Raw genomic sequence first — 23,422 nt, forward strand, 5'->3', positions numbered from 1 at the left:
TAACTTGGGGAACAGGAGGTGGTTGGCAGTTAGTGAGAGTAGGGCTGAGGGAGCAGGAGATGAGTCTCAAGGATAAAGTGAGCTCAGAGAGGGCAGGATGGGAGATAGGAGAGAAACTAGAGAAAGGTGTGAGTTCAGAGCTGGGGTAGAAAGAGTTTTAGAGGAAGTTTAGCCTAGTGGGTTAGAGAAAGGCAGACACACATCAGAGGCAGCCAGTCAGATATCCTCACTCTAGTGCACTAATCCTTGCTAGAAATATAGTAATGAGAGGTCACCAGAACACGGAGGCCGAGGTTACCCATGAGGTTACTATGCTTTAGACTTGAACAACAACTGGACCTAATGGAAAGTGTAGACCCAGTTTTTAGAAGTCTTTTATTAGCATAGTTTTAGGTGTAAATTAGGGCAGGTGTAAATTGCTCACTAATGGTGAGAGTGAAAATATCATATAAATTAAATTTAATGGGATGCAGGGAATTAATGGAGCCTATCCCAGTTGAAGCCTATCCCAATTGCAGCACAATTCTGCAGGAGTTTGGAGACCCTTGAAGGACACTAACAGTAGTGGTGTTAACACTATAGTTAATGGGCACTGATACCAAAACCATTAGTGTTTTGGCCAAGATTGAAGGTGTAGGACACTAAAAGACAGGCCATATTGAAAGGAAAGGAAACTGAGATTGAAGAATGGAGCCTGCAGAGAATTGACAGAGTAGCCTAGGGTCCAGCCCCTGTTTAATTGTTGCTACATATTTTTTTTATTCATTTACAGGATGTGGGCATCAGTGGCTAGGCCAGCATTTATTGTCCATCCCTAATTTCCTTTGAATAGGTAATGGTGAGCCGCCTTCTTGAACTGCTGAAGTCCATGTGATGTAGGTACACCCACAGTGCCGTTAGGAAGGGAGTTTCAGGATTTTAACCCAGCATCATTGAAGGAATGGTGATATATTTCCAAGTCAGGATGATCAGTGGCTTGGAGGGAAACTTCCAGGCAGAGGTATTCCCATCTATCTGCTGCCCTTGTCCTTCTAGATGGTAGTGGGTGTGGGTTTGGAAGGTGCTGATGAAGGAGCTTTCGTGAGTTTCTGCAGTGCATCTTGTAGATGGTACACACTGCTGAAACTGTTTGTCGGTGTTGAAGGGGGTGATTGTTTGTGGATGGGGTGCCAATCAAATGGGCTGCTTTGTCCTGGACTGTGTCAAGCTTCTTGGGTGTTGTTGGAGCTGCACTCATTCAGGCAAGTGGGGAGTATTCCATCACACTCCTGACTTGTGCCTTGTAGATGGTGGACAGGCTTTGGGAAGTCAGAAGATGACTTACTTGCCACAGGATTCCTAGCCTCTGACCTGCTCTTGTAGCCACAGTATTTATATGACTCATCCAGTTAAGTTTCTGGCCAATGGTAACCCCCAGGATGTTGATAGTGGGGGATTCAGCGATGGTAATGCCATTGAATGTCAAAGGGTGATGGTTTGATTCTCTCTTGTTGTAAATGGTCATTGCCTGGCACATGTGTGGCGCGAATGTTGCTTGCCACTTGTCAGTCCAAGCCTGGATATTGTCCAGGTCTTGCTGCATTTGGACACAATGGTTGTGAGGATGGAACTCCTCTGTGACTTTCAATGCCACTATTCCAATAGATCAGCATTGCAGCATGACTGCAAGGAGGTGAAATCAAATTTCAGACCACGGTTGACTAATATTATCACAGGATGTGCCAGCCTGATGCTGTACAGTAGCTGCAGGTGTCCATGCAGCCAGTGGCTTGACTCTGTCCCTGTCAAAGTATCAAAGTGTCAAAAGTTGCAATGAAGTGAAGAAGGATCAGGAGGGATAATGCACCACGATCACGGCCATATAGGATGTCATTGACTTCAAACTCATGGCAAGGGCAGAAATTTGATTGCAGAGGTTTAATCATTAGGGTCACAGAAAAGATTAACATGAATTTTAGGGGTGATAATTCACATGTTTGAGGATGTTAGAGAGGAAAGGGAGACTGGAAATGGGGGTGTGGTTTGTAAGGGAAGAAGGGTCAGAGGTAGGTCATGGAATATTTGGGAAAGAAAGGAACATGAAATGGGAGGGCGTACTTTGTAAGGTCTGAGACCAGGAAGAAAGGATTAGCAGGAATTAAGTTGAGAGAACACGAGGTAGGTTTCATGGACAAGGTGAACTTGGAGAGGGAATGAGGGGAGATATGGGAGAAAGTAAAGAAAGAGGTGGGTTCTGGGCTGGGGAAGGGAGGGACGCGGCTGAGGTAGCTAAATGGATTGTCTCATTCTTTAGTGACAAGAGGTCTATGAGTTCCTCACACTTGCTGTTGGATGTAAGTCTGGAGGGCAGACCGATGAGGGGTTTAAGGAATGTTTGGTAGTGGAGATGAAGTGGTGGTAGTTATCTCTGCATTCCAGGACAACCCTGTGATATTGAGCATTTTTGGCAGAAGAGAGTAAAGCTTGCTTGTCCCTCATGTGGTGCAGCCAGATCTGAAGCTGAATGATTAAACCAGATGTTTGCCATATATGTTCAAGTCTTGTACTTAAGGAAGTGAAGACAGGGACTGTAGCATGGGGGTAAACAATTCAGGCAACCTGTAATTATCCAGTCCCTCTCTGTCAGCATTAGCATTCTCACCTTTGAGTCTGAAGATGATATGTTCAGGACTTAACCATGTAATCTGCTGAGTCTTTAGGAAAATACTGTCAGAGTGCTGCAATATCAGCAGTGGGCAAGATATTAAACCAAATCTTCTGTTCAAGTGTATATAAAAGATCACAGAGCACTGTTTGAAGAGCAGGGGCATTCCCATGGTTTTTGTGCAACATATATGCCTTGTTACAGTCAGGGAAGAGAGGTAAAACTGAAATCCTTTATTTCCTCACCTTTTGTCCATAAGCAGAGGTATTTTAATTTTTGAAATAGATCTGTGACGCTTTTCCTCAAACCCTGTTTGTGACACCAATTTTAATGTGACTTGCGGCAAACTCTCTTTAAGGTTAACCCAGAAGTATTGTTTATTCATACATTCAAACCCAGTGGATGGTTACAACTTCATACACACAAGCACAAAGTAAGAAGATAGGAAATAGGAAGTTTTGCAACTATGAATAACTTAAAAGAAAAAGAACCACAGATATGGATATCCGTTCACACGGTTGCCTGAGTCCAGAAAGTCAGAGTCCAGTGTATGTTCCTTCATGGAGGAATTACAGTTCAGGTGGCTTCAGCTAGCTGAAGCAGGAGTTGCAGAATTCCTTTAAAGTTGATGATGACACAGCGGGCTGAAGTTGGTATACAAAAACTTGGTCTGTTCAGCAGGCATTGGTAGGAATCTTCCAGAGAAACAGGCTTCAAGGAGGCTTAGACTTGGTGCAGGCTGTTGGCCAGCCTGGAGTCCTGCTGTGGTGGTTGCAGGTTAGAGGTTAAACAGCAGACCGAGTTGTGAGTCTAGAAATGTAATATTAAAACTTTCCAAAGGCCAGAGGCTTCAGTCATGTGATGTTTCCCATTAATGAGTCAGTTGCAGGTTAACAAGCAGTTTCTATGCCTCTGGTCAAAATCCATTGTTCACCTTAGGAGATAGATGGTGGCTATTAGCACTTCTGCAGGTATAATGGCTCTCCTTCGTTATAGCACCAGGCTGGAGAGATTGTCTGCTGGTCCCTGGTTTCACTGATTGTAATGTGTCCTCACAATGAGAGGGGTGAGATTCTACAAAGATAAGGGTTGAGCTTTTGCCCTGTAACTGTTGTTGGAAATTTGCAGAAACTGTAGCCAGCTTGTGAATCATGTGACCAGTAGCAGCCATCTTTTGGTCTAGCAAAGTCCACCTTTTAAATAAGCAAGAAGGTAAGGTTTGATTTAAACAGATTATGATCTATTTCATGTCTTATCCACATTATCAAAAACAGAGTAACTGATCATTTATGACATTGTAGCTTTTTGGATCTTGCTGTACATAAAGTGACTGCCATATTTGTCTATGTAACAACAGTGATTACATTTCCCATATTGTCAAGATCAAAGTCATTGTCTTTGATCCCTGCCACAAACTCAGTTTTGTAGCCACCGACTCTACCCCTCTTCCTGGCAAATGGCTGAGGATGTCCATACTGTTTGCAAGACATGTGTGAGATGAGCTTCTGACTACAGTTATGAAAGCCAGACTTAGCTTGGAACTGAAAGCAGTGGTCAGGAGCTCCGGGTCCTGACAAGCCTCAGAATTCCAGTGCGTGCGCCCACCGGGAGCAGGCTGCACATGTGCAGCTCTGCATTTTTAAGCTCTTCGGGCCCAGCACGCCTATGCATAAAGGAAAATGGCATGAAAACCCAGGTCATGTGACCAGGAGCAGAGCATCATTGAGAAGGAAGAGTCACAGGCAACATATGGGGTGAGGGCACAGGCCCAAAGGGAGGGGTCCCAAAAGAAGAGCCCCTGACAGGGAACAGCATCAGGAAGAGGTCCCAGTTAAATTAAGGAAGAAAAAGAAGAGAGAAGAAAGAGGCTCCAAGCAGGAAAAGAGTTGCAGTTGGCAGACTTTAAATGAAGAGGGCTTGAGAGAAGCCCTGAAGACCCAAGTAGGCAGCAGAAGGTTGGTGGCTGCGTACTGCAAGCCACCGGGGCAAAGGTAACCCTTTGGAGCAGTGCTGTTCTGCTCGGCATGGCCAAAGAGCTGAAATTGTGCTTGTGTGTTATTGCTGGTGCAGACTCGGGAATCCGAGAGAACGGAATCTCGGTAGATGAGATTGAAACCCTGTGAGGTGAACCGTCATTGACGCCGTCTGAGCTGGAGCGACTTTAGGAGAGAATTCCAAGGCGAGATCTTTGAAGGCGAAGACGGGAAACCCTCGTGTGAGAAATGGAGTTCCAACGAGATTGGTTGACTCACAGTGTTCCCTGATGCCTGGGTGGGTTGTTGAGAAATCAGTGGAATCTGTCCTGGTTGCATCTGCCATTTATTGTACAGTGTGGTGTGTTCAACCACAGTTTGCCTGTTAATTCACATGTACCTCATATTTACCCTGAATGTTAGAATATAAGATAGGTATTGTAAATTGTTTTATCTTTTTGACCTCGTCAGGTAAGGTTTGTTTTTGTTTGTTCAAAATCCGTGGAATTTTGTGGTTTTATTCTCTGAGCAAGATTCTTTGTCTACTTTAAACAAAATATTATTGATCCCTAGCCAGATCTTACCAAGAATTTGGGAGTCTAGTCCAGGGCCAAAACTGTACATATCCATGACTTCATTGACGGTCTATTTCCAATTCTATAACATAATCCAACTCTGCCCCTGCCTCAGCTCATATGCTGCTGAAATCCTCATCCATGTCTTTGTTACCTCTGGTCTTGACTATTAGAGTCATAGAATCATACAGTCACCACAGCACAGAAAGAGGCCATTTGGCCCATCGTCCAATGCAATCCTGGTCAGTCTCCCATATTTTATCCTGCGTAAACTTGAAGTCATCCAAAACCTGAGCATCCCCAGTTTTAATCATCGTGTATCAGATGCCAAGATCCTAAACTCTGGAATTCCCTCCCTAAAGTTCTCCACACTCTTCCTCTTTTCTTCTTTATTATGCTCCTCAAAATGTACCAAGCTTTTGGTCATTTGCCTTCATATCACTTTATGTGTCTTGGTGTCAAATTTTCTTCTTTATTATGCTCCTGTGAGGTGTGTTTGGACATTGTACCATGTTAAGACACTATATAAATACAGGTTATAGTTGTGATTGGCCCGAGGATGTGAAGAGCAATGCTTAAGAGCAAGTTCTGTCCTTTTTATCCTTGCCACTCTGTGCATTTACTCGGTTGTCCACCAACCCACAAGGTCAGTTCAGTTTGCTTCAGGCCGCTTAATGTACCTTTTTATTGCCTTGCAATTCACTGCTAAAATTCCAGCTTGTTAGAAGGGCTTTTTTCTGTTTGGAGTATAATGTGAATCATTTTTGGGAAAACATTTAAATTGACTTTTAGTCTATAACAAGCCAATGAAAGAAATGAATGTTAAGGCTGTGCATTGTCATGCTACTCTATCCCAACCCAAAAGTAATGTTGTGAGTGTGAGCAAAAGTTAGCTCACACACAAAATAATTAGACCGAACCATACATTTGACACATGTGCTACTGAACAGAGTGATTTTATCTCCTTTCTTACATCCTCATAGAATATAACTATTTTTCCTTTGTAGGAAATTCTAAGACTGGGAGTAGGCCATTCAGGCTCTTGAACCTGCTTCCCCATTCAATTAGATTGTGGATGATCTGAGTGATTGTCAGAAGTGGAGATTAAGAAAAATGATATGTCCATTATGTATGACATGATAATGACAAAGTAACATCCTAAAGCAGCTTCAGCTGCTTGTGTTACCCAGCACTGAGTGGTAGCAAGTATTATAACTGCAGTATATCATAGTCAGCAATGGCATATGAGAAGTATCGCCACTTCTGAAAGTGCCATAATTAATAAGTGACTACTAAAACTGGTAAGACAGTTGGTCAGTATATGATTCTCTACCTTAATCAGAGTTATCTCTGGATTATTTTTCTGTTTTTTCAATCCGGTTCATTTTTCATTTACATTTCCTGTACACAGTTTCAAAATTTGCCAAGGAAGATATATAGAAAAATTAAACTGTTTATTTTTAAAATATATTTTCCCATTTTCTGTCTGCAGAACTGTTTTATTTCAAGGTGCTTTTCCTTCCTAGCGCTTTCCCATATTTCCTGATATGACTTTATATGTTTGTTTCTGTTCCTTTATTTCTTTCTGCTGTCTCCTTTTACTCTCTGTCACTCCTCATTTCCTGATTTTCAATATTCTCCATGCTTCCCCCTCTCCATCTCTCATGGGAGACTGATGTCCCTGTTTGTTATCCTCTTATCCCTGTAAAGTTAATCCTGTCCCTCTCACACTCTCACAACCGATCAGCCTCTTATTTTTGCAGCTTGATCTCCTCCATGAATATTTTTTGCATTCATTCTTGGGATGTGAACGTTGCATTTATTGCACATCCCTAATTGTCCTTGAACTGAATGGCTTGCTGGGCCATTTCAGAGGGCAGTTAAGAGTCAACCACGTTGCTGTGGGTCTGGAGTCACATGTAGGCCAGACCAGATAAGGGAGACGATTTAGTGAACCAGATGGGCTTGTGAGGCAATCTGGTTAGTTTCAGGAATAGTTTTTTTTAAAAAAATTAATTGAATTTAAATCCCTCCATCTGCTGTGGTGGGATTTGAACTCAATTATGCAGAGGGTAGTGGGTGGCTGTCCATGTTGGTGGTAGAGGCAGGAACTCTAAACTCTTTTGAAAAGCGCTTGGATCTGCACCTTCAGTGCTGTAAACTGCAGGGCTATGGGCCGGGTGCAGGAAGGTGGGATTAGAAAGGGTACCTGGGTGGCCTCGGGCTGGCATGGACAAGATGGGCCGAATGGCCTCCTTCTGTGCTGTAACTTATCTATGGCCGCATGTCTCTGGACTCTGCTACTGTCGCCCACCTGCATGCTCGCCACTCACACTTCAAGGATTAGTGCAGGCAACAATTGCTGGAGTCAGTCTCATACCACACTGCACATTGCACCTGGCCAGGACTGACAAGTGGATTACAGAGAGCTGATTTGCGGAATATCTAACAATGGAAACACTCGTAGGGCAAGAAGACACGAGTCCCGGAAGGTAAGAGCATTAACCAGACCGCAACTCTGCTAACGAGAAAACCTCGGCGACAAACTGTCACAGCTGCCAGGCCACAGGAATTGTGACGGCTGTGAACTGGAGAAAAAGGTAGATGGCCATGGCATTGTATGGTCTCTGAAGCTCTGTGTGAAGCAGCAGATGAAAGCAAACCTTATCGCATGATCAGCTGAAATTCACTGACAGTCCAGAAAGTAGAAGCTTCAAATAAGGAGCCCAGAACGGGCGATCTCCTGACCTAGGCGGACTATCTGCCGACAGGCTGAGAGGAGGCAGAGGCGTAGACTTAAATCCAACATCAGCTGATTCCTGGGATCAAGGGGCTATGTTTGAAGATTGGAAGTGAGGAATAATAATCCTAATCTGGAAAAAACAAAGGTTGGAGAGCAAAGCATGGAAGCCTTAGGGGAAACACCCTCCTGTCTGCAATGGTCTTTGCACACACACCATTCTTGGAAAGATTAAAGATCTTCCGTTAATTAAGAGGAGACCATAGCAACATGACAAGTCCACCGTGGCCAAACATCGGGGTTTAGCATCGGAAGGAAGACACGTGGATTATACCAAAAGTCACTCCTGGGGAACCCTACACTGATTTTTAGCAGCGTTTGTCTTGGAGTGCACTGCTGGTTAAAGCATGAATTGTGAGGGACTGGGTTTGGAAGCATTCGCTAACTTTCACTGTACAGATTATTTATTTATTTTCACGAAATGTGGGCTCCGCCAGCACTTAATGCAGTATAATGAATCTGGCATTGAGTATTCTTAAAGCTGAGGCTGAATCACCAACCAATGTACAGCACTTCAGACTGGCTGATGTTCCATATTCCACTGATCATTTCAGCCGCCATAGGAGGTCAATACACGGCGTAAGTACCGCTAATACATAGAAATCACGGGGGTTATTATGTGATTTCTTGATAAGAACATATGGATCCAACCACCAGCAACCATTAGATTGTACACTCAGGTGAAAGCTAAATACTGCGGGCGCCGGAAACGTGCAACCCTCTTGTTAGTCCAAATCTGACATATACACCACCAAACACACATGGCTTCATACGGTTCATGACCAACCAGAACTGGATCCGTTCGACTAATGGCGCCTCTGACAAACACGTGGAGTCCACGAATACAACTATGTCAGGAAAGTGGAGATTAAAAGGTGCATAGCAAAATCCTCTGTCTTTGAAATCATCCGTCTCCGACCGTTGCAACTGTTTGGGTATATGGTTCAGTCAGATGAGGGCTTCGACATGTAGGGAGCCCTGCGGCACGACGATCAAGGCTCCCTCCAGACTGGCGTAGATTTTAAGGCCAAGCAATTACCACTTGGAGCCATACAGTCAAGCAGTACCTGAAAAGGCTCAATATAGGCTTCCACACTGCATTGTATTATGTGCATAGCTGGAAGTATTGCACACCTGCTGTCATGCACCCACTGGTGGAGTAGACGGTCAGTAATAACAGGAGATGTAGTGGAAAGATACTATCCCAACTTTGCCTGCAACGTGAAAATGCTGCAGATGCATCTTCCAAACGCAGAAGAAATTCCTGTGGTCAGAATGTCCACCTACAGCAGAAGAAATTTCTGTGGTGAATGTTTAACCAAATAACCACAGCCAAATTAGCTAGGCTTTAGGTAAACCATTTGTACCATCCAAAAGCTTTGGGTTCTTGATGACCTAATATTCAATTCAAGGTATTTCTGTGCCTCTGAACTGCATATATCCGCTTTCTCTCATTGTGTGAAAACCTTACACAGTAAAGCTCAGAGCTCAAAGACTGCCTTTGCTGGCCAAACTGATTTCATTTTCCACAACCTCTTTTTACATACTAATTGTGAATTGAGTTCTTGTGTTTCATCTCAGTACTGTTGTGGTTGGGTGTGTTTCAGAAATGTCAGCTCCATCAATCTCTTCGATGTGTTGTTCCTGTTTGGTTGTCTATTAGAAAGGTAATGGGGGGAAAAGAGAAGGGGCCAAGGCTAACAATCAGGAGCAATAGCAATCAGTAGTTTTGTACCTTTCATGCCACTAGCACTAAAATTGAGCATAATGTCACAAGCGTTATTTTAATCTGACTAAAATACCAGTTAACAAAGTACTGCTATGAGGTAAACAATGAGGCTGAACAATCCAGAGTGTGCCAATAGCTATACTAACAACCAATTTAAGATAATCTGTCAAACTTGTAATGTGGCTCATTAACGCTTGTTAGAAGTGACATTCATTCATTCACAGGGATCCATTCTCTGCAAACAAAAGGAATATGCTCAAGCCTTGTTCCTTTTTTGAAATAACTGGAAGCTTGGAGAGCTTCTAGTTTCCTGTTGCTTTCTCCATGTCACTGCCTTGGCCAATCAGAGTCAACCTGCAAATTAATCAGCACCCTTTTCTCTTGTTGTATAAATTGTGATCGTTTGAAATTTGGCATTCTTGCCTTTTCCTGATGAGTGCAAGATGAAAAGCTTCAGCAACGTGTCTATCTTTTCAGCAGTAGTGAGGTAATTGTAAGTGCATTTTTGTGTAGCAAAGTATCATTTGATGAGAGGTTAATGGGTGGTTGTTCAGAACTGCCTAATGCTCTGGAAATTAGATGAATTAGGAGATGAATGGAGGCACTTAACCAGCCTAAATATTCGAGGCAAACGGGAGTGCTCATTCCACAACTATGATGCTGACCACCACCTGTGAACTTTACTATTACACTGCACTTTCATCTCCATATTTTAACACATTTTATTTTAATGATTCTTGTCCTGTCAGAAATGGCTTTCACATTTTGCACTCAACCTCTGTCTCTACTGGCCTTCAGCCTCCTTAGGGTAAATTAAGGTGGTTGACATGATTGCTTCAACAGGGGCTCCCTTGCTTATAAGTGAATAGAGCAGTTTCACATTACAGGGGAGTCTGGGATGGGGTCAGCTTTTTTAATTGAACTCTGAATTGGACTGCGAGAGCAGCAGTCACTGACAACAGCAGAATGAGTGAGGAGGAGAGAGATGACAGTCAGGCCGGGTTGAGGGCGGAAGCAAGAGATAAACGGAAAAAGCACCTCAGGCTGAAAAGGCGGTGGGTTTTTTTTTTGTGACGTTTTCCTCTCCAAATAGTAGGGAGAAGGTCAAAATGCACAAAGTGCAGGAACCCTGGTAGGGAAGTGAGCACCGCTTCAGAGTTCGAAATGTGTCTGCAGATCCAATTGCACCACTTTAAAAAGCTTCAGATTGCAGATGGGGATTTCGTGTCTGGTGATGTGCAGTGTGGATGCCGAGCACTTACCCCCGCTTACATCAATCATTGGATTAGAATCAAGTCATTTCTCATAGGCTGCAAGCAGCAGCAGCAAGCGTCAACATGGAGGAGTGAGCTGGACCCTCTAACTCGAGTAGGAAATATGCTAAGCCCGTTTTTATTCCGGGAGCTCCCCGTGGCTTGGCTTTTCTCCACCTCCCCTCCCAACCTTTGCGCCCATGCAGCTAGCTCCAGTTGCTAAGGTCGAGGATGTTGCAGCGTCCATAGCAACCGCTTGCTCCCGCGATCCAGAGCACATCTGCACTGAGTAGGCAGACAGAGGCACACAGCCCAGGCACAAGCATCAGCCCAGCTATTCTATACAACGGGGATATAAGAGAAAAAGATGCAGCAGCGCTCTCGTTTACTTCTACGTGTGAGCTCATGGGGTTATAATAAGCCCGTTAACTCGGAAGTGGTTCGCTATGAGGCATGGACGCCCCCTTTTATGTTTGCAATGTGATTAATGATTTTTATAAAAAAACACCTGCAATAGGTGCAGTTCACATCCATAGACCAGACCTGGCACCGTTTTAAACACCGGATCTTGGCTAATTGCAAGAATGTCAGTAACGTATGTTGGTTATTTAGAGAGCTTCACAATGAGCTGCTTTTTAATAGCCAGCTTTATGATGTTGCGTATGTCATAATGCGTCGTAAGAAAGTTTTATGATAACTGTGTTGTGTCATTACTATAATTAGATGTGGTCAAGATCTGTTGCACTAACCTTTAGTTGGGTTGATCAGATATTCATTGCGTTTTGTTGTTTGACGTTGATAGGATCCTTTCTCTCCCATTCTTTTTAATTTTAAGGCTCAGTTGCCTTAATCTGTCTTAGATCTGCAGAAATTTCTATTTATTCCAAACTAATAGGATACTGTTTATTTTATAGGAACTGTAACCATCATGTATGGCAGATGTTGTACAGCAGATGTGGAAACAAGGTGCAGTAGTGTCAACTTGCCATGGAGACCGAGTACCTATTACAAGGTTGCAGGCGTCAATACCACCCTTGGACCTTATACTAGGAATCTGTGTGGGAGGCACTACCCTGTGATGACATCGTATCCACCAATGACCTCCTGCCCATCAGTGAGTGGGGGTCCCATCATCAACTGCCCCGTGCCTTCATATCCTGTGATGCATTCATGCCCGGCAATAACCCCACGACCACCAATAAACTGCCCTGTAGTGAATCCTTGCTCTGTGATAGACCCGTGCCCTTCGATGGATCCGTGTGCCCCGGGTGCTTCTAATCGTATTGCCCTTTTCAGCAGATATACCCAGGGTGAATGGGTGGAATCCAATCACAACAACTACAAGCAATCAGATTGTTCCAGGCACAATGCTGAGAAGCTCAGGGAGGACACCACAAGACTTATCCAGGACAAGGCCCAGCTGACAAGAAAAATACAGAATGATACCAGCAACAACATTGGAGAGAGAGTGCAGGACATAAGCTTCTGGAAATCAGAGCTTGATCATGAACTTGACCAAAGTATCATGGAGTCGCATGCTCTCAGTCAAGTTAAGAAAAGAGTGGAGAGAGCACTGGAAGAGACAGATGCACACCTACAGGTCAGAGAGATAACAATATCAGCTGTAGACTGTTTCTTGATAAGTGTTCAGCAATGACATCACAATCATCAATCCTTCACCCTAAACACTATTACATACCAATAGCATGGTGCACACAATCACTTTTGGCAGAAAAGACAATTGACCTTTTAAAACTAAGTTTAATTTTGTAGGACAGTTTTAAGCCTGGATATTTTTTAAAAAGTAGCTGGAAGTCATTACACAATCTTATTTTTCAGCTTCAGCTGCTAACTGAAACTGCTTGGAGTTTTGTTTCCCAGTTGATGGTACAATCTGAACCCTATTGGATTATCACCCACTCAGTTTCCCAGCTGTTCACTATTCTGGAGGCAACATGGTTATTTTACTTATTAAATAATGAACAAAAATAATCTGAACAATCAGAAGATTTTTGGTATGTGCATTTTTATATGCCTTAGGTGGAGAAGATTAGGTTTGATCCATTTTCACATACATATTTATGAAATTAGGTGTGTTTATAAATGTTGATTTCTTCATTAGTGTTTGAATGAGGGATAAAAATTAAAAATATAGCAAAAAGGATAATACCAAAGGGATATCCAATTCACTCCGCCTTTTAAATTTCTTTAGTATAGGTTACTCCTGACTTTTCCCTCCTTGGTCACTTTAAAAAAAAAGGATGTTAATTAACATCCTTTTTTTTTTTTAAACAGTAAGTTTGATAATACCCAATTATACTGTTGATAAAATTAATAAACTAAGAAGTCGGGCAAGCGAAGCATGTTTTAGTGACAGGATGCTTGAGAAATAGTGATTACAATTTCATTAGGCTTAGAGCAGTTAGGGAAAGGGATAAGGAACAAGCAAACATGAAGATATTCAACCAGAAGAAAGTGAATTACAATGAAGTTAGAAAGTGATCTGGCCCAGGTGAATTGGAAACAAACATTGGCAGGTAAAACAATGACTGGGCAATGGGAGGCCATCAAGAATGAGGTAGTTTGGGTGCAGACTAAATACGCTTCCACTAGGGGGAAAGGAAAGGCAACCTGAGCTAGAGCTCGATAGTTGGCAAAAGAAACTGAGATAAAAATGAAGCAGTAAAGGGAGGCTTTGAGAAATGTCGGGTTCATAATACAGTAGAGACTCAAACAAATTCAGAAAGCAAAGAAGAGCACTGAGAAAGGAAATAAGAACCTTAAAGCCTGCTTCACTATTCAATAAAATCTTTGCTGACCTTTGACCTCAATTCCACTTCTCCGTTCTATCTTCTATTCCTTGATTTCCCTAGAGTCCAAAAAATCTATTGATTTCAGCCTTGAATATGCTCAATGATTGAGAATTCTAAAGACTCCCAACCCTCTGAGTGAAGAAGTTCCTTCTCATTTCAGTCTTAAACGATTGACCCCTTAACCTGAGCCTTCCAGTTCGACACACTCCCACCAGAGGAGACAACCTCTCAGCATTTACTCTGTCAAGCCCCCTGAGAATCTTATAAGTTTCAATGAGATCACTCCCCACTCTTCTGCTCCAGAGCATATACAGCAACTCTACTCAACCACTCATCATAGGACAGCACTCTCATCCCAGAAACCAATCTAGTGAATCCTCTCCAAAACAGATATATCCTTCCTTAGATAAGGAGACCAAAACTGTGCACATTTCTCCAGGTATAATCTCACCAAAACCCCGTACAATTTTGTCAAGACTTCCTTATTCTTGTGCTACAGCCTCCTTGCAATAAATGCAAACATGCCATTTGCCTTCCTAATTGGCTGCTGTACCTGCATGCTAACTTCCTGTGTTTCTTGCCTGAGGACCTCAAATCTCTCTGAACGTCAGCATTTAAAAGTGTCTCACCATTTAAAACATATTCCGCTTTTCTATTCTTCCTACAAAAACAAATAACCTAATGTTTTCCCATATACTCCATCTATTGCCTCATTGCCCACTCAGTTAACCTGTCTATACCCCTTTGCAGCCTCTTTGTGTCCTTATCACAGCTTACTCTCCCACCTAGCATTGCAACATCAACAAACGTGGATACATTATTCTCAATCCCTTCATCTAAGTCATTAATAGTTTGTAAATAGCTGATCACTGATCCCTGCGGTAACCCACTAATTACAGCCTGCCAACTTGAATACACTGTGTTTAGCCCTACTTTCTGTTTTCTACCTGTTAACCAATTCTCTATCCATGCTAATATATTACCTTCAACCCCATGAGCCCTTATCCTGTGTAATAACTTTTATGTGGTACCTTGTTGAATGCCTGTTGGGAATCCATTTATATTGCATCCACTTTTTTTATTCATATAGGTGGGGAATCAGTTATAGTTTGATGTTAAGTTTAAGAACCTAATCATTAGTTTCAGCTGACTGAATGGATGTGATGCCACCTGGTGTGGATCTGTCAGATCAGGAGTTCAGTTTATAGTCGTTTGGTAGTACAGAACTTGAGTATTGCTGAAAAGAGATATTTTGTCAAAGCTTTTCATCTTGCACTCATTAGGACAATCACAAGAATACCAGTGTCAGGGGAAGCAACAACTTTATACTGCATGGGAAGAGAGTGCTGATTGGTTGGCAAGTGGACTCTTGCCAACCAATTAGCACTTTCTTCTCATACAATATAAAGTTGTTGCTTCCCCTGACATTTTTTTTTATTCATTCACTGGATGTGGGCTCCGCTGGCTGGGCCAGCACTCATTGCCCATCCCTAGTTGCCCTTGAGTAAGTGGTGGTGAGCTGCCTTCTTGAACCGCTGCAGCCCATGTGGTGTAGGTACACCCACAGTTAGGAAGAGAGTTCCAGGATTTTGACCCAGCGACAGTGAAGGAACGGCAATATATTTCAAGTCAGGGTATTGAATCACTTGGAGGGGAATTTCCAGGTGGCGGTGTTCACATCTGTCTGCTGCCCTTGTCCTTCTAGATGGTGGTGGTCGTGGATTTGGAAGGTGCTGTTAAAAGAGCTTCGGTGAATTCCTGCAGTACACCTTGCGGATGGTACATACTGCTGCCACTGTGCGTCGATGGTGGGGGGTGTGAATGTTTGTGGGTGTGGTGCCAATCAAGCGGGCTACTTTGCCCTGGATGGTGTTAAGCTTCTTGAGTTTTGTGGGAGCTGCACTCATCCAGACAAGTGGGGAGTATTCCATCACATCGCTGACTTGTGCCTTGTAGATGGTGAACAGGCTTTGGGGAGTCAGGAGGTGGGTTACTCGTCACACGATTCCTAGCCTCTGACCTGCTCTTGTAGCCACAGTATTTATATGGCTAGTCCAGTTCAGTTTCTGGTCAATGGTAACCCCCAGGATGTTGATAGTGGGGGATTCAGTGATGGCAATGTCATTGAATATCAAGGGTCGATGGTTGGATTCTCTCTGATTAGAGATGATCATTGCCTGACACTTGTGTGGTGCAAATGTTATTTGCCACTTGTCAGCCCAAGCCTGGATATTGTCCAGGTCTTGCTGCATTTGGACATAGACTGCTTCAGTATCTGAGGAGTCACGAAAGGTGCTGAATATCGTGCAATCATCAGCGAATATCCTCACTTCTGACCTTATGATGGAAGGAAGGTCATTGATGAAGCAGCTGAAGATGGTTGGGCCTAGGACACTACCCTGAGGAACTCCTGCACTGAAGCCCTGGAGCTGAGATGACTGACCTCCAAAAACTACAACCATCTTCCTTTGTGCTAGGTATGACCCCAACCAGTGGAGAGTTATCCCCCTGATTCCCAATGGCTCCAGTTTTGCTAGGGCTCCTTGATGCCACACCCGGTCAAATGCGGCCTTGATGTCAAGGGCAGTCACTCTCATGTCCCCTCTGGAGTTCAGCTCTTTTGTCCATGTTTGAACCAAGGCTGTAATGAGGTCAGAAGCTGAATGGCCCTGGCAGAACCCAAGCTGAGCATCAACAAGCACATTAATACTAAGCAAGTGCCGTTTGACAGCACTGTTAATGACCCCTTCCATTACTTTACTGATGAACAAGAGTAGACTGATAGGACGGTAATTGGCTGGGTTGGATTAGTCCTGCTTTTTATGCATGGGATATGCCTGGGCAATCTTCCACATTGCCAGGTAGATGCCAGTGTTGTAGCTGAATTGAACAGCTTGGCTAGGGTCGCGGCAAGTTCTGGAGCACAAGTGTTCAGTACTATTGCCGGAATGTTGTCGGGGCCCATAGCCTTTGCAATATCCAGTGCCTTCAGCCGTTTCTTGATATCACGAATCAAATTGGCTGAAGACTGGCATCTATGATGCTGGGGACCTCCAGAGGAGGCCAAGATGGATCACCCACTCGCTACTGCTGGCTGAAGATTCTAGCAAATGATTCAGCCTTATTTTTTGCACTGATGTGCTGGGCTCCTCCATCATTGATATTTGTGGAGCCTCCTCCTCCAGTGAGTTGTTCAATTGTCCAACACCATTCAGGACTGCAGAGCTTAGATCTGATCTGTTGGTTGTGGGATCGCTTAGCCCTGTCCATCACTGGCTGCTTATACTGTTTGGCACACAAGTAGTCCTGTGTTATAGCTTCACCAGGTTGACACCTCTTTGTCAGGCAAGCCTCGTTCTGCTCCTGATATGCCCTTCTGCACTCTTCATTGAACCAGGGTTGATCCCCTGGCTTGTTGGTAATGGTAGAGTGGGGGATATGCCGGGCTATGAGGTTACAGATTGTGCTCGAGTACAATTCTGCTGCTGATGGCCCACAGCACCTCATAGATGCCCAGTCTTGAGTTACTAGATCTGTTTGAAATCTATCCCATTTAGCATGGTGATAGTGCCACACAACGTGATGGAAGGCATCCTCAATGTGAAGGCAGGACTTCATTTCCACAAGGACTGTGCGGTGGTCACTCCTACTGATACTGTAATCAGCAGGAGGTTTCCTTGCCCATGTTTGACCTGATGCTGTCAGACTTCATGGGGTCCGGACTTGATGTTGAGGACTCTCAGGGCACCTCCCTCCCGACTGTATACCATTGTGCCACCACCTCTGCTGGGCCTGTCCTGCCAGTGGGACAGGACATACCCAGGGATGGTGATGGTGGTGTCTGGGACATTTGCTGTAAGTTCTGATTCCGTGAGAATGTCTATGTCAGACTGTTGCTTGACTAGTCTGTGAGACAATTCTCCCAATTTTGGCACTAGCCCCAAGATGTTGGTAAGGAGGCCTTTGCAGGGTCGACAGGGCTGTTTGCCATTGTTGTTTCCGGTGATTAAGTCGATGCCGGGTGGTCCATCTGGTTTCATTCCTTTTTTGTGACTTTGTTACAACTGAGTGGCTTGCTATTTCAGAGGGCAGTTAAGAGTCAACAACATTGCTGTGTGGGTCTGAAATCACATAAGAGATGACAGATTTCCTTCCCTAAAGGACATTAGTGAACCAGATGGGTTTTTACAACAGTCAACAATGGTTCCATGGTCATCATTAGACTTTTAATTCCAGATTTTTACTGAATTCAAATTCCTCAATCTGCTGCGGCAGGAATCTTTTAAGAGAAACTTCTTTAGCCAGAGAGTGGTGAATCTATGGAATTCATTGCCACAGAAGGCTGTGGAGGCCAGGTCATTGAGTGTATTTAAGACCGAGATAGATAGGTTCTTGATTGGTAAGGGGATCAAAGGTTACGGGGCAAAAGCGGGAGAATGGGGTTGAGAAACTTATCAGTCATGATTGAATGGCGGAGCAGACTCGATGGACCGAATGGCCTAATTTCTGCTCCTATGACTTATTGTCTTATGATTCAAACCCAGGTCCCTAGAGCATTACCCTGGGTCTCTGGATTATTAATCCAGTGACAATACCACTGTACCATCGCCCCCTCTTACGCCATTGCTTCCCCTTGGTATTCTTGCGATTGTCCTGATGAGTGTAAGCTGAAAAGATTTGACAAAATGTATTTTTTCAGCAATACTCAAGTCCAGCTTATGGGCGATGGTCTGACTTGGATGGCCACAGTTACAATTTGAGCTGTCCCACACATTCCACTTGTGGAGCAAGTGGCCACACCTTCCCTGGTCCATCCTCAAGCGGTTGAGGGTTGTCCAGATTTTCCATGGAAGGTTGAAACCTGGGACTTCACTGCTCAGGTTAGCTACCAAGTTGGGGTTAGTGGTGTCTGCAGTCAACCGGGAGGTACGCCATTGCGAGGTGGGGCTGTCATATTGTAGGATGTGGATTGTGTTCCAGTAGGGACTATGGAATTTCAGATGAGCGTGTGGGGTTTATTTTTTAAAGTCCTATGTTAATGGGAGTGCTTTGTTAGCTATCAGATGGTGGTGTTCTTTGAGGAGGATGTTCTCTCTACGGACATTGAGAGGTTCAATATGTGCTAGCAATAGTTTCCCCTTTATCTGCCCTGTTAGTTACATCCTTAAAAAAAAAAAGTAAATTTTCCAGATATTATTCCCCTTTCACAAAACCATGTTAACTCTGCCTATGTTTTTTTTAAGTGCTATGTTAATTAACACTTCCTTAATATTGGATTCCAGCATTTTCCGATGACTGATGTCAGGCTAACTGACCTGTTGCTCCTTGTTTTCGCTCTCCCTCCTTTCTTGAATAGTGATGGCACATTTGCCACCTTTCAATCCGCTGGGACCATTTTAGAATCTAGGGAATTTTGGAAGATCACAATCACTGCATCCACTATTTCTGCATCTCTTGCAACCCTAGGCTATGGACCATCTGGCCTAGGGGATTTGTTGATTTTTAGACTGACTAATTTCTCCAACACTTTTCCTCTACTGATATTGATTACTTTAAGTTCAGTCTCTTAATTCCCCACTCTTTTTGGTATGTACCCAAGGTTGCTGACGAAAGTAAAGATTGAAATACTGGAGGTTATGGCCACAATCATTCAATCTTCATTGGGCATGGGAGTGGTGCCAGAGGACTGGAGGGTTGCAATGATTCTAAAAAGGGAGGAGAGATTAACTTGTTAACTACAGGCTAATCAGCCTAATGCTGGGGGAAACTTCTAGAAACTGTAACCTGGGATACAATTGTCTTTTGGAAAGATCTGGGTTAATAAATGACAGGCAACATGGATTCGTCACAGATAAATCATGTATTATAAATATGATTGAGTTTTTTGAGAGGGTTGATGAAGGTTGTGTCATTGATGCTGTGTCTATGAACTTTTAAAAGGCATTTTGTAAAGTAACATATAATAGATTTATTAGCAAAATTGAAGCCCATGGGATTAAAGGTACAATGGCAGCATGAATACAAAATTGGGAAGAAACAGAGGGCAGAGAGTGATGGTGAACTGTGGGGGCAGCGGGGGTGGGAGGGGGTGGCATGGAGTGTGAGTCAGAGATGGGGAAGTTGGAGATTGAGAGTGGAGTCCAAGTGTCAGTCTAATTTATGTGCTAAAGTGCTGAGATAGTGCGCAATAACACTATTTCAGACTTAGATGTGGACAGTACCACTGAGTGAAGCTGGCATTACATGGATGTTATGTCAGATATTTAGTTAAGCATTAAGTTCATCATCAGTATTAAGTTAGGCACTGACTATACAGCATTTCAGTGGAGAATATTATCACTGATAGATTCTAAATCACTACAGACATATATAACTTGGAATATGTCAACTGTAGCCAGAACATACTCTCTGGAATTTGTTCCTCAGCTCTGTTTAATTATGCAGTTTTATAATTATACAGTTAATTTACTGTATGGAATCAGAGACTTAAGATAGTAGCTAACACCATTGATGTAATGTATAGGTAGAGAATTTTCAGGCCCTGCACCTTAAACAGGGCTGTGAATGCAGTAGCAGATTATCACACAAACCACAAATATATTAACATCAATAGATGGACAAAGCACTTGTGATTTTCTGATATGTAGTCCCCTGTCTGTGAGGAAAGTTATGGTCCTGTACATTTCATTTCTCTTCAATTAGATACATGCTTAGTCTTTCCAACAGTTATTCTTCATATTTTTCTCTCCTTTTTATAGAAACTTTCTAATCTAGGGATGGGCATAACATGACCTTCAACACCTTTATTCTTCCCAAGCAAATCTCACTTGAGAGACAGAACCATTAGCAACCAACCCAAAATGACAAATTTGGTCATATGACCTCTATACAAGGTGAAATTCGAATAATCAGGCATTTGTCAGAAACTATAATTAAAGGTATCAATTAGTTTAATGAAGGACATGATGCCTGTTGTGTGCTACACTCCTTTGCTTTGCTGCTAGCAGCTATGTTATAGTGACAGGGGCCTTGATATAAATTATTTTCCAAAATGTCCTTGTGCTTTGAGTCAGAAGGGCTTAATGATGAGGCAGAGCAGCGGCAGAGAAGGGGAAAAAAAGGGAGCAAATCCTGCACTCCAGATCCCACTGGCTCGTAGGGCATCCTGCCCCACGTGCCCAAAGATCTGTGGATTGAGAATCGGCCTGTTCAGTCACATGAAGGCTCATGACGGAAATTCATGACACTGAGTAGGTGTCGTCCTCGAATCAACAGTATGCCAACAGCTTATTTACAGGATCCATAGTGTATAAATCAACCCATTCGTCCACAATTTAACAGATTTAGTTATAACTTGCACCAGTATTTATAGAAAAAGTAATTCCTTGCAGGATTCAAGAATTAACTCTTTTAGTTTTCCTAGAATGTAATTTAGATTGTCCAACATTCTCCAGCTCCTTCCTAGAATAGTTTCCATTATGTTACCTGTTACCGGTGCTAGGCCTGTTTAGGTCAGATTCGTCACTTTTTAAAATGTAGATACTTGAGGCTAATCTTCATCCGCCGTCTGGCTGCCAATCTGCCTAGGCAGACCTCATGCCCTTTACTGATTTTCATTCTATTGATATTATTGATATATTTGGGGAGATGTTGGTGTAGTAGTAATGTCACTGAACTAGTAATCCAGAGGCCCAGGTAAATTCTCCGGGGATATGGGTTCAGATCCCACAATGGCAGCTGGTGGAATATGAATTCAATAAATAAAATCTGGAATTAAATGCTAATCTCGGTGATGGTGACCATGAAACTGTCATCAATTGTCAAAACTCATCTGGTTCACTAGTGTCCTTTAGGGAAGGAAATGTGTTGTCCTTACCTGGTCTGGTCTACGTGTGACTCCAGACCCACAGCAATGTGTTTGACTCTTAACTGCCCTCTGAAATGGCTGAGCAAGCCACTCAGTTCAAGGGCAATTTGGGATGGGCAACAAATGCTGGCCCTGCCAGTGGTGCCCAAACCCTGTGAAAGAATTTAAAAAATGAATGGAATAACAATCAGGTAGAAGAGCTGCACCTGCTATTATTATTTTCAATCTTTAGAACTTCATCAGTGCTTAATGATTCTTTCATGATAGCAGCCAGAACCCCACAAATGTCCTCCCAAGTTTCCTTTGTCATCATTGGACATCTCCAACCTGGCCTGAGATTTGTTAAGTATCCCTCTTTCATGTACTTCAAAATTCTCTAAGGTATTTGATGTTCTACAAAAATATAATCCACTAGAATAGGTATTCTTCCCTTTGGTAAGTGTACACAGATAATATTTATCACTATATTTTCTAAATTTTTTGCTATCAATTCTATCATTTATTGAGTGGCAACGATGCTGACCACACCAGTTTCCTGGGGGCAGGTGTAAGTGGGCCACTACCCGTGCAGTTTGTGCCACGCTCGGCAATGAGACCAACAGGAAAAGCTGTGTGAACCGTACAGTTAGTGCCCCGTACACTGCTTACCCAGGGGAAACCGATGTACGTGTACATGATGCCACATGATTGAATATCCCCCCTTCTTTGTTTCAGTGAGCTCACCTCACACTCTTCTGATCTCCAGACGTTGTAAGCCATTTCTATTTGAATGAGGGCAATTCTTTTTTTTTTTTGTATAGTGTCTCAATCAAAGGATGACACCCCTGACATGCAGCATTCCCTTGGTACTGCTCTGTAGTGTTAACCTAGATTGTGTGCTTAGGTGTCTGGAGCGGGGCATTAACCCACAACATTCTTTGCTACCACTGAGCCTCAGCTAACACATAGGTTAGTAGATCTTCTGTTCTGCTGCTCAAAACCTAATAAAAGTATATGGAATGCAAATATAAGTAAAACATGGTTAAATAAATAAAACCCATTTGTGTCCCTCATGGACTAAGGTCACAAATTTAGAATGCAGCAGTGCATGCCGTGCATAAGTAAATGTAAAGACTAGGGACGTAAAATTCAGATCTATAGCACCACTGGGGATGGCTATATAGAAGCCGAATGCCCCCTATTGGGACATGCTGTGCCTCCATCTTCATTTGGCGTAACCTGCATGGTATCCCTTGCTGTGAAGGGCACTCGAATGGGCACCTCTGCATGCTCCAGAAGCATGTGAAGGGGTGCTATCATCACATCGCTCAGCCATATTGGCTGCTGTGATGTCGAACTCCCAAATTTGGACCACACAGGTCCAGTGCATGAATTTTCCATCACCAAAGAATGTTCGGCTGCTAGAGGAGGCCAGTATTAGCATTACTTAAAGGCCCAGGCACCCAATGTACAGGTACGGTAATTTTTAATGACTTCTGCCATTGCATAGTCTCTGCAAGCACTCCAGAGTGTGTTTTGGGGCCATTGTGGTGAGTCCTTGCATCTGGTAGAGAGAGTTGCTGCATCTTCACAAGGAGGGCAGAAGATCTGGGGACCGTGAACACAAAGTCTGCAGTAGGTACAGTGCCTGCAGTGCCTCTGGATCAGCAGCATGACAGAGAGATGAAGTAGAGGGTGTGGACAGGGAAAGCTCTGTGCTTTGCCTCCTGTCAACTTGGAGCTGGACTCCGTCATGCTCTTTGAGAGAGACAGGAAGCTTTCTGGCAGG

The 23,422-nt window shown here is 43.4% G+C and overlaps 1 protein-coding gene across 1 annotated transcript in view; it reads left to right on the top strand.

Moving 5' to 3' along the window:
- The first annotated feature begins 8,770 nt into the window (after positions 1–8,770).
- The window catches only part of LOC121288005 (tektin-3-like), a 79,950-nt gene continuing 65,298 nt past the window's right edge, over positions 8,771–23,422 (top strand). Inside the window, exons 1-2 of the mRNA XM_041206213.1 lie at positions 8,771–8,867; positions 11,889–12,574. Coding sequence (XP_041062147.1) covers positions 8,771–8,867; positions 11,889–12,574 — 783 coding nt within the window. The remainder of the gene's footprint in view (positions 8,868–11,888; positions 12,575–23,422) is intronic.

Source organism: Carcharodon carcharias, chromosome 15 (assembly GCF_017639515.1).
Source record: "Carcharodon carcharias isolate sCarCar2 chromosome 15, sCarCar2.pri, whole genome shotgun sequence".
In the NCBI taxonomy this organism is placed as follows: domain Eukaryota; kingdom Metazoa; phylum Chordata; class Chondrichthyes; order Lamniformes; family Lamnidae; genus Carcharodon; species Carcharodon carcharias.